General features: G+C 46.5%; 1 protein-coding gene across 2 annotated transcripts in view; it reads right to left on the minus strand.

The window, feature by feature from the left end:
* Window positions 1-12071, minus strand: part of LOC135369196 (uncharacterized) — a 63454-nt gene that overhangs the window by 23454 nt on the left and 27929 nt on the right. For both annotated transcript variants that reach the window (XM_064602829.1, XM_064602830.1), the window contains one exon: window positions 11363-11518. In XM_064602829.1, the coding sequence (XP_064458899.1) occupies window positions 11363-11518 (156 nt within the window). The remainder of the gene's footprint in view (window positions 1-11362; window positions 11519-12071) is intronic.

The following is a 12071-nucleotide window of genomic DNA, read 5'->3' on the forward strand; positions in this document are numbered from 1 at the left end:
CTTCTCAGCAGTAAACAGATAGCGGCTGACAAACTGTTCGACTGCAATTTCCGCGTTTATTTTTTGCTTTTTCTCGGTTGCAGTAGGGAATGCACTCAGTCACGATACTAAATAAATCCAAATGGGCTTCCCTTGTATGAAGAACAGCCGCAAAAAGACACAGAATAGTATCCGCCTCCCGTTTTCAACAAATCAGGGGCGAGAACGTTGTCATTCGGGATGATGGTTGGCTAGTGTAGGCTTGTGTAGGTTGGAAGAGTGTAGCTGCGTATCGATTGTATATAGTGATAGCTTTCTGTCGACAGTCGGATATTGATAGTACTATGGGCGATAGTACTATAGTCGGCTGTCGACAGACCATAAGGATCTTCGATAGCAGACTACCAATAGCTACCGTTAGTTTTCTTAGTTTTGCACCACTACTTACCCAGCGTCTACGGATATGCCAAACTGCGACGAACGCGGAATCTGTTTTGCAGAATTTGTATGAAGAACAGCCGCAAAAAAACAACGCCAAACGGAAGCACTCAGGACAACATCCATTCGCCCTTGTCTTTTTTGTGACTTTTTCATAAGATGTCATACCAGCTACCCCAATTCTACTCCTTAGTATGGCGCTTTCCATTTTAGTAAAAAAGAAAAAGACAAACGCCAGGCTAACTTACCAAATAGAATTGTTGAATTCTGTAAATTTATTTCAATTGAATAGTTGCTAAATCTTTGTTGTTATGGCACATATACCCTGGGATGCGTGTCCAAAGCCATGTTTTTTTAAACCTGGCTTTTTTTTAAACATGTTTTTTTAACAGGTTCGGGGGACCGGAAAATAATTCATATCATCAGTGCACGTATCATCGAGATCCTACTGTATTTTTTACCCTACTAATATATTATATTGGCTCTCGCATTAAAATCCGGCTTTTGGAGTATTTTTGCATCTATTCAATCCAACCATGGTTCAGCTGCCTTAGGCAGTGTGAGAGAGTACTGCAACCAGGCCACAAAGATTATTCGCTTGGAATGCCATCAACGCTTCAACCAAGAGTGCCTCAAGCATAAAGTTTACCCTCAAGCTCTCCGTTGTCGGCTGCCTGTGGATACGCCGTACGGCCGGAAGCTGGCTCATAACCTTCGGCATCGACTGCTTGAAAGCCCGGGTCCTCGAGAACAAGTCCAAACTCAACGACTTTATCACCGACTTGACTTAGCCGAGAAAACGTTGTTGCGGACCCTTCCACCCGACGAGATGCACCAGATTTTCAGCGCCCGGAAACAGGCCGAGCTGCTTGAGAGACAGAAACGGACCGATATTCATGACAGGAAAGTGTCCCTGCTCCTGCCGAAGAAACCTCTCGTTCGGGACTACAACAATGCACTCAACTTGTCATCGAAGACACTTTCCGACGGTCATGCGAGTCTGCTCTCGAAGGGCTTAGATTCCGCCATCGCGCCCCGCTCTGTGCCAATAAGGGAGATCGCAGTGGAAATCGAAGACAACCTCCGCCACGTCAAGGACTCAACTGGTGTTAATCTGGCACGTAGCCGCATCGCGACCACACTGAACAACGTGAAAGGACTGCCTTCCAATCTGTCCGAAGAGCAACATTCGGCACTGCGTGACCTACGCTCAGATAAATTCGTCATCGTCCTTCCAGCTCACAAATGTAAAGGTACGGTTGTACTAGACAGACAGCACTACGATACAAAGATGGAGGAGACACTTGACGATGCTACGCATTTTGTCGCCTTGCCGCGTGACCAAACTCAGAAATCGGAACACTGGTTGGTTGACCACCTACGTAATTTAAAGACGGACTGGCACATAGATGGTGCTACATATCGTCGCATTTTCCCCTCGGACGGAGCCACCCCCAAACTCTACGGTCTCCCAAGGTACATAAGCCAGAATGCCCCTTGAGACCTATTGTCTCATTCGTTGGGTCTGACATACAACCTAGCCAAATACTTGGTGGAACTCATAGCTCAGGTCACCGGTGACAACAGCCTGACGTTTGTACAGTTGGTCCGGACGTTCTCAATGAAAATGAGGTTATGGTATCATTTGATGTGGTGTCTCTGTTCACCAACGTTCCTAAAGATCTCGCGATACAGGCGGCGGAGGCAAGACTACGCCAGGACAGCAGCCTGCCAGCTCGAATGTCGCTCACAGTTGAAGAGGTGGTTATTCTTTTGAGGCTTTGCCTCAATCAGACGCACTTCACCTTCAACGGCAGAACTTACCACCAGATCGAAGGTTGCCCGATGGGTAGCCCCGTGTCATCTTGTCATGGAGCATATTGAAGAAGCTGCCATGGAACGATTTTGCCACCCGGTCAAGTTCTATCGCCGCTACGTCGACGACACGTTCGTGATTCTCAACACGTTAAGGAGTTCCACTCGGTTCTAAACAGCATTCAGCCATCGATCAATTCCACGTACGAGATGGAACAAAATGGCGAGCTTCCTTTCTTGGATGTGTGCGCGCGCCGATGTAGCTCGGGAGGCATTCAAATGAACCGAAAGCTTTGTGATGCCGGCAGTTCCCTTGGTTTTGACTCGCACCACCCCACGGAGCACAAACGGAGTGTGGTTCGAACATTATTTCACCGATCTGAACACTTGTCATCTTGGACCGAGTTACGGGCTTCTGAAGACGCGACGATCGCCGATTACTTGGACAAACGTGGCTACCCACGCAGGTTTGTTGAGGACACTCGAAAACGCATGCAAGCATCTGGACCGCAGGACGGGAACCGCACCCGTCAGACATGCGTCGTCATTCCCTATGTCAAATGCGTTTCTGAATGTATCCGCCGGGCTTTGCTTCCGTTGAATATCAGGACTACATTCAAACCGCACAACTCCGAAGCCTCATATCAAAACCGAAGGACCTCGCCCCCCCGGAAGACCAGTCTGGAGTAGTCTACAATGTACAATGCCAAGACTGTGACACGTGCTACATTGGCGAGACAGGCAGGAAACGGAACACTCGTTTCAAAGAACATAAGCGGGACGTAAAGAGCGCGACGCACGCCACACGGTTTAAGAAGCAACTTACAGAACGTTGTTGGGACACGGGACATTGTGTCGACTTCGACAACGCATTGACCTTGGCTCGAGGACAAAGATGAGGACCCAGGAAGCTTCTAGGGTCTTGGCACATATGCGGTGACCCCTCGGTTTGTAACAAAAACCGTGGCCCCCTTCCCGAACAATACTCTCACCGCCAATACAATACAATACAGCCACCGGTTGTGTAATCTCTCCTTCAGTTTGGCACTGATGATGTCCATCGCATGACGGACGAAACGCTGAGTAAACCTTGTTATTTTGTTATGTGAAGTCGGAAGTCTCTATTTTTTTGTCTTGTTATGTCGTCTCCCGGCTTTTGGAGTATTGTTACAGTTAGTAGCTATAGGTTTTATTCACCGTTTATGAAAACATCATGCATGAAAGCTAAGAAAAATGCCTGTAGCAATTAAGCACGCTAATCCCGAAGACTTACTAAATGACTTAATAAAAAGCACCCTTACTTCTTTAACAACACCAGTGAAATTCTACTCATTACGAAAACTACTGCATGTCCTCTCTAGAATATATGGGAAACAATAATAAGTGAGGCTGTCAAAAACCCGACGCCATCACTAGGCTTATGTTGTAGGCATGAGACAATGTTTTCTATGCTCACATTCTCATTTTCTGAGGCTACACCTGCAACGATGAGAAAGAAGGCGCGGAAGTCTGGGGGAGGGGAGGTTCCTTTCACACATGACCGAGGACTACACAGAACGCCTGTAACTAGGAACATATTTATGATGTGGTTATAATCCTACTATTAATGATGGATCCATTTGTTTCAAAAATACGGTTCATCACATTTTCAATTATGTTGGATGTAGTGTGCTTAGTAGGCATGGTGGAAGTCCTTATTTTGGGCAAGCTAATTTACCAGGATTTCAATCAACCAATCAATCATTTTTTTTCTATTCACAGCGATTTGTGAGCTTTCGACGTGGTTCCTGTTGAACTGAAGTGAAGTTCCTGAAGTGAATACACTGCTCTTCCAAGTGGCATGCGTCGTTCTTATCGAGTCGCTCATGTCTTTAGTGCAAACTGAAAAAGCCGGAAGCTGAAACAAAGGGGCCTGTGTTTGCCTTGTTGTCGCCTTTTGTCAGTGTCAGTGTTTGGATTTCTCGTGCGTTTTCTTAGTGATACTTCAGAGAATATGGTGTTATGCTGTTCAATAATTTTCTGATAGTAGAAAATGATGTGTCTCTTTATGGGTGTTTTGCCATGCTTGACACTTTGCTATTCAAGCAATAGTTTGGGTAATTTTTCACTGTCCACTGAATGTCTGCCCTTGTTTTTCATTTACATTATGCAGTAGAACTCTGTGCCACTTGGTCTTCCTAAATAGTGTTCTATCAGGAGAAATGGGTTTCCTTGTTTGTCACTTTATAGTTGTTGAGTGTTTGTCATGCTTGACAGTATTCCCTTTGCTCGATCACTATGATGTTGATGAAATATGCTGTGCTTATTTTTTGCAGTTATGGGTATTCGCTAATTGGGCAGAAATGCTGGTATCTCAGCGGTGGGATAGAAATTCCTATCAAGCACGTCTCCATCTTTTCACCCTCAGTGATATTTGGTACATTGATTAATCTTCCTCCTTCTGAGTGCGAGTCAGCACTACTGCATGACAGGTAGTGGGACATCTTGGAGAACTTGAATGCTAGAAATTTATGTGATAGCGCAATTATTTTATAGAGCAGCAGCAGCAGTTCCATAGAGAGTCGAATTTTATGGCTCCTAAAATTTTAGTTGTGCTTCATATTGATTAAGTATTGTAAGAGCCTTTTGTTGTAGCTTTTCTGAAGTGCAATGCAAGAGAGAAAATCATTAATAGGAATATAACCACATCATAAATAGGTTCTGAGTTACAAGTGTTCTGTATAGTCCTCGGTCATGCGCGAATGGAACTTCTTCAACCCCCCCCCCCCCCCCCCCCCCGATACCTTCACTCCTTGCTGACATTTCAGGTGCAGTCTCAGACAATGAGAATGTGAGCATGGGAAAGGTTACATCTCACGCATTACATAAGCCTAGTGATGACGTCGGGCGTTCCACACCCTCACGTATTATTTTTCTTCTATGTATTCTAGAGAGGGAATGTAGCAGTTTTCGTAATGAGTAGAATTTTACTACTGTTGTCAAAGAAGTGAGGGTGTTTTTTGGTATGTCTACGTTGTCTTTGGGATAAAAATGCTTAGCTGCTACAGGCAGTTTTGTGCAGCTTTCATGCATGCTTTTTCCATAAAGAGTGAATAAAATTGATATTTACCAAAATTATAGTCGCATATACTGTCATCTACAGTGGCTAAGCTGCTTTTCTGTAAGAGTTACAAGAGTGAATATCATTAATACTAAGATAAAAGAAATACGCCCATGACAGTGATTCAATAACCTATAGGAGGGTCTAGCTGCCTAGCCTCTCCGCCGCTTTCTAGTACAGACATACGCATCCTTGGACCATGCAGGTGCAGCCACAGACAGGATGTGATAATGTCATGCAGTGGTGGTGTACCGCTCCATTGTTTCAGGTGGACCTGTCCATAGCAGTTGTATTTACGGTTACCGTTCCGTTTGCCTTTGGTGCGGCACAAACATGTGGCTCGTCACTGGTGGATGGTGTGTGCCCATTCTGGTGGATTTCGTATCGAGAGGACGTACGACAAGGAGTGTTTTTGACTGAGTACTCTGGATGTGGAAATACTTTGACGCTGGTGGGTGTCTTTTCCACTCTACTCTTGTAACCAGTGCTTTCTCTATGCCTGCATGCTTTACTTGGTTGCCTGGCAGTCGTGTGAGGCTGTATATTACCCCCATGTGGCAGAACTCCTTGTGTAGTTTCCAGATATGCCCAGACCTGTCCAATCCGCATTATGTCTTATAATGCGTGCTTTCGTTTGTCAACATATCTAGCTGGTCGCTGTATATATATTTTTTTACGAGAAACATTCTTGTTAAAATAGTACCATTCTTGTCTTAAGGCGGTGCATCATAGCCGGCACTTCGTCGTCTACAATCGAGGGATGGCGCAGCGAGCGAAATGGTTTGCGCGGTCACCGCTTCACAACATTTTGGCGCTTGCTTGGAAATGCAGTACCGCTGATGTAACGTCTTCTTTTTGTGTTATTTTTGTTTTCTCATGGCGCGCGACGGGTCAAGCGAAATCTTGTGCAAACATATGACCGATCGTGCTCACCCATGCCAAGTCCAATACTGTAAACACGCATATCGCGCTCAGCCAGACGGAACAATTAGTGGCGCGGCTTTTGAATGCGCACAGGCTGTCCAGCTGTCTCCTGAACTTCTTAGTTGATCTGTTGCTGTTCCGTGCTGTGCTGTTGTCGGGCGAAGGGTTAGTCACCAGTCGTTTCGTGTGATTTCTGCAATGCTTGGGCATATAATAAACGAAATCTCTCGGAACACAAAAAGCCTAAGTTGGAGAGGACGCGGTTGAAACAAGTTTGTGTCGACATGTTATAGCCTACCGACATTACTCGGAAATTGCGGAACGAAATCGCAATCTGTTTTCTTTATTTCCTGTCACCCTGGGGTTACAAATTTCAGACCACGTCGTGGTGGTGCAAAACGCTTCATTTACTTGCACAGTCAACGAAAATGACTGCAAAGAGGCTTCATATAGCATTTCCCATATCATTGGACATCAGTGGAGGAGGAGGAGAAAGGCAAAAGAGAAGAAGAAAAGGGAAGAAAAGCAGAGTAGAGGAAAAAAATGTGTGTGCGTGGACCATACAGCTGCTTGGAATGTAAAGTGCGAATGGAGGTTTCCAGTTTGGTCGAGTATATAATTGGGGTCTGTTGTGCTCATCCTGGTCGTCACTAACCACGGCCGCAGACTTCGCCCATGTACAGATCAGCAAGCCGTGAACTGGGTCTTTGATGTCCCATTCGGCTGCAGGTGACTTTCAGCTCGTGGATCTCGGAGTGAGAGCATTTCATAACAAACTGTCATTGTGAGTGTCACCTTGCCTATCCGCGCAGGAACTTCCAGAAATCCACTCAAGCTTTCTTTCTCGTCCTCGTCGAGGCTGCCGACATCACATGAGCTTGTCTCGATTAGCAAAAGGTACACGGTACACTGATTACAATTCTTCTGGCTTATCGTACTTCCTTCAGTAATCGGGAGCCCTAATTCGCATGCTTCGAGGACAGCGAGGGTCAATAGGCTCTGGCAGGAGGTAGTCGTTATAAATTCGCGCAAGGTACACCACCCTTTTCTCGTTCCGAAAGGCGTCGTCCAGTACCTACAACGAAGAGGCAGTACTGCCGGTTGGTTATACGTGGAGTTGGCCGTGGATCTGGTACAGCTTGGGACAAAAGTTTACGGAACACGGCACTGGCGTATTTGTTCATCGGAGCGGTCCCCTGTTAGCTCTCCAGAACAGATCGAATAAGAAACAGGTGACCGGCTATTGTATCCATCTCTCAGTATGTTTGTCTGCTCCTGTTTGCTGCTATGGTGTCGCACCAATGGCGAAATGCGACACCCCGGTGTTCCGTAAACTTTTGTCCCAAGCTGTACCAGTAGACATGCGCGCACTTCCACAGACCGCACTTCCTCAGTTCCGGTACGTGACTCTGTCCTGTACGCTTGCTACCATCCACCAGTTGGTCCTGATATTTCGCGAATGTTCCGATCACCATACACGGCATGCGTAGTGCGGCACATAACTGATCATCAGCTCAATATGCCGTTCCACTAGAGAGGACTCCCAAGACTACAGCGGTGTTCACGTCCATATGATCTTGCCCGATGCTTGGTGGAACCTCGGTGTCAGCCACACCCTTTAGTGTGCACATTTTGCACTGCAGTGTTAGTTCACTGCGCAGTCCTTTTCTGCGTTCAGAAACGACTTCCATGTCCGCAAGTGCACAACTGAATGGGTGATAGATTCCGAGCGCCTTGAAGCTACTGATCCGCATGTGAGCATCCAGGTGTTGTAATCTTTGCTTCATCGTGCGAGCAACTACACATGTGTAACTTTCTGAGGTACCACTAAAGTATTACTGGCATCATATGCTCACGTTCATCAGTATCCGCCCTGACGCCCTCATTGTGTAACGTTGTGAGGAAGACGGCACTGTGGGTTTGCGGTGCCGCGGTTTTTGACGCTTCTGCCATCCCAGTGCTCGCTCATGACGTCGTAACGCTGATATTCATTTCCCAATCTGAGGGAGCCAACATTTCTATCCATTTATTTACCGTACTTCGACCTGGGTCCCAAGTGCTCCGATTCCATTTCAGCTTCCAGTCTGATTCAACTTCGATCCTGAATAACTTTTCTCAGCCGAAGCATATTTGCACACTTGCCCATCAAATTGTCCGCTGTACCTTATTGTACACTAAACGATATGGACGTGTCTGAAATCTGCCCCAACCAGCTCCATCCGCCGCCCGAAATTCCAAATGATTAGAGTCTAGGGTACTTGATCCGCGCTCCTAACCACGTCATGGGACGAGGGGTTACCCAGTGCGGTTCAAATAACTATTGTAAAGTTGTCCCATGAAACAATAGACCCCCCTTCCCGTTGACACCCTACTGGATGAGTGCTAAAAGCGCCGCCAGGTTTCCGGCATCCAGTGTAAAAGAAAAGATTTCACTGTATAACCTATCCAGCGCCACTATTTTTTTTTACAAGCATGATCCTTGCACATTTCTGTGGCTGCGACTGGGAATTCCAAGACAAATAAGTTTCATCTACTGTTCCCCGAGAAAATGAGCATCGTTGAACAAACAATAAACAAAATTTGGGGCTGGGCTACGCTGCCCGTGCTCGTGCTCCCGCTTCATGGTCAACGTCGACCTCGTCGTCTTCCGGCCACGTGCAGCGGTATATCATTTCCAGCGGTGAAATTGTTGTTGCTTGTGACGACACACTCGATGATAGATGGCAGCACTGCGCTTCCCATTCTGAAGGGACGTACTCGACGGATGACCATACCTTGCCGAGTCCACGGCTTAACATAGATGACATCTTTTCGTTGGTATTGGTTCCTGATATGTTTTTCTTGTGCGTGATCGAGCCAGATTTTCGATTTTGGCCGGCTCTATTTTGTAAGCGAGCGGAATCTCGAAATATAGCTTTTCCCAAACCTTTCGACGACGATATAAAAATTTCTGAGTCTAAAACGCAAAATCTGCTTCGATCACGCACTAGATCTAAGCATCCTCTTCCATTTAAGAGCAGTTGCACGGAGATCAACCAGATTTTCGCGGCCCTACGATACTTCAAATATGTATGGGGATTCCCATAGAGCGTCGGTGGTGATGCACCGCCTTAAAGATAACAACAGTGCTGCCACAGCCCTGTTCCAGAGTAGCGCTGGCATGGTTCTTAATTCTTAATATTGCAAAGCATCACGATTGTGCATCGCCAGGGGCGACACTGCTAAGACGATCTACCCAGTGCGGGGAATGAAATAATGACTAGCCCACAACTCACACAGCCCTCTGGACAGGTGTTTGGTGCTCCCCAATTAGTGTTGTCACTCACTGGATGGTCCCAATTACTGTGGGGGCCGTAATTGCTAATTAAGCGGTCTTAGTGGCGTACAGAGGGGTTTGTGAGTTGCGTGCAACGCGCAGCAGTAAATACTACTGAGGTATAATACATTACTCACCATTTCTGCAAACGAGTTTCTGTACAACTGTTTCTCTTGACTGGTCAAATTGATCACATTGGCGATAAACCAGCCCCAAAATGCCGTGTCTCGTCTGCCTCGTCGCCAGCATTCTAAATTTTACACAGCAATAAGGTACTAGACGAGTAGAAAAATGGTCCCACGAACACTGAGACACATCTGATCCGCACACTGCAGCCATGCGCTCTTGAAACAACAGTGGTCACGTTGGAGACAGCTTGGTCGTCTGAAAACGCGTTCACTTTTTCTCATACTCACTGTAGTATTTGGGTGCGGATTTGTGAACATCTGGTCGACACAAGTGACTGCACACTTTTCCGCACTCCATTAACTGGCATAATCGGCAGCACGTCGCGGTTCGGCCAGACTTGTGCGCATTGGCCGCAGCAACAGCGCCACGTCTGTAACTTTTATGCTTTCGCGTTCAAGTGGAGCACGGTTGTTTCGCTTACGAAGTATCGAAGTACGAAGTATACTCGTGTCCATAGAAGCCCAATGAAATTGGCCGACCTCGGGACTATTTCTCGGAGCGGGCTGTCTATTTCACTAGTTATCATAGGATTTGCAGTCGCCGCGAGTGGATAAATAGCGAGCTACGCTTCCGCGAAAGAGGCGTAAAACCGAAAGAATTCAACATTTTTCTTAAAAAACACCATGAGCATAAATTGCTAAGTTATATTTTTATTTGTAGGGACCTACCAGTACATTCCACCGAAAATGTTTGACGCCAGAAAATTAAACTATTAGGCTGTAAAAAGATGCGAAAATCGGCAGTTTTAGGAAAAATCGAAAAAGTGGCATTGGTGGACGCGCTAAGGGAACGAAATTTCCGCACAAATGTAGCATAGTTTCCCAGTTATAAGTACAAAAAAGTTCTCGTGTGTTTTTTTATATACGACCGCGACGAATTTTTAAGTTTACCCTGGTGCGCCTCTCACGACGCGCCGCATGAGGTGGGCGGCGCCCTCATTCTTTCCGCACAAAAGTCAGCGCAGGAACACAAGCCTCGATAAATTTTAAATCGTTATTTAACTCTAATGCACGATTAAGCATTTCTGACACAGACGGTGGTCCTAGCCAGGGAATAATAGTAAAGCAAGCAAGGTTTTCCGAACACCCATTTGCGGCCCTCATAAAAGGGGCTTTGGTGGCTAACCAGCTCCAAAATTTGTCTGTTTCACGTTGCGTCGAGGGCTTTGAACTTCGAAGCGGAAGTTCAAAGCCCCCTAGCGTCGATTCCGTGCGGATCCCGAAAGAAATATTTCACACAGAATGTATGTACGTCAGTGAGAAGGACACATATTTTTTTTTTGTCAGGAAAATCGGCGATGGTCGAGCCACGCCATCGGGACGTTTGAGCTGGAATGACCCTGGGGGGAAGTACACCCGTTCGAAACCATTAAAATACCTTTGTGTAAACCCCCGCTGTGGGTGACACTCAGCCAGTTTGGAGCAAGCGCCTGCCGCTACGTTCCTTGTCAGCAGAGGCGGCGCGATGTACGAGAAAGAAAAAGCGCACAGCGAGAGTGATGCCCCCCTTCGCTTCGGGTTGCAACCAAATCAGGTTCGCCGGGCTCCAAAAATTCTGTCATATTTAAATGGGATGATCCGCGCACCATATTCGCAACTCACTGGTTGTCGTAGTCGTCGTAGAAGTGCTCGTCGTCGTCGTCGTTGTTGGCACTATAGTCGTTTCAGCCGGTAGAACATCACTGCCTCCCTGGCTTCCGCCTGGCTGGTAGTAGTCTTCCGCCGCATCATCAGTGGTGTCGTCGCCTCCTGAATCCTCTAGGACAGCATATCAAAAAGTGAAAGCTGAGCAGGAGCTTATACAAGGTGTACCAGAAAACGTGTAATTAAATTATAATCAAACCTACGCCTCCTAAAATCACGCGGTCAATGCCATTTTTTGTTGTTTTTTTGGCCCCTCCTGAGGCGAACGCTATTTAACTTGGAGCCATTTTCTAACTATTATCACGTGAGTTTTTACGAACTCAACCTGGAAATTTCCTCTCGCTTTTCGCAGCGCCAACTGTTAATATACGAAGGTTTTAGGACATCGCCGTGGGTGCGGAACAAAAAAAAAAAAAAAACTCGTTTCTCCGCGTCTGAGAGGAGGAAAACACAAAATGACAGGTGTTGAAAGGGCAAGCGACGCGAGAGAGCTGAAGCTGCTTGCGGGACAGGGAAATCAAAAGAAAGTACCCATTGGGGAGTTTGCACAAGGGAAGCGTTGCCCGGAAAACAAAGGAATCTTTCAAACTCTCAAGATCAGCGACCAGCCATGCAAGAAATCGGGTGCTTGGCGTACCATATTTTCGGAACGGTTATCGTAAACACC

Source organism: Ornithodoros turicata, chromosome 9, assembly GCF_037126465.1.
Source record: "Ornithodoros turicata isolate Travis chromosome 9, ASM3712646v1, whole genome shotgun sequence".
Classification (NCBI taxonomy): Eukaryota; Metazoa; Arthropoda; class Arachnida; order Ixodida; family Argasidae; genus Ornithodoros; species Ornithodoros turicata.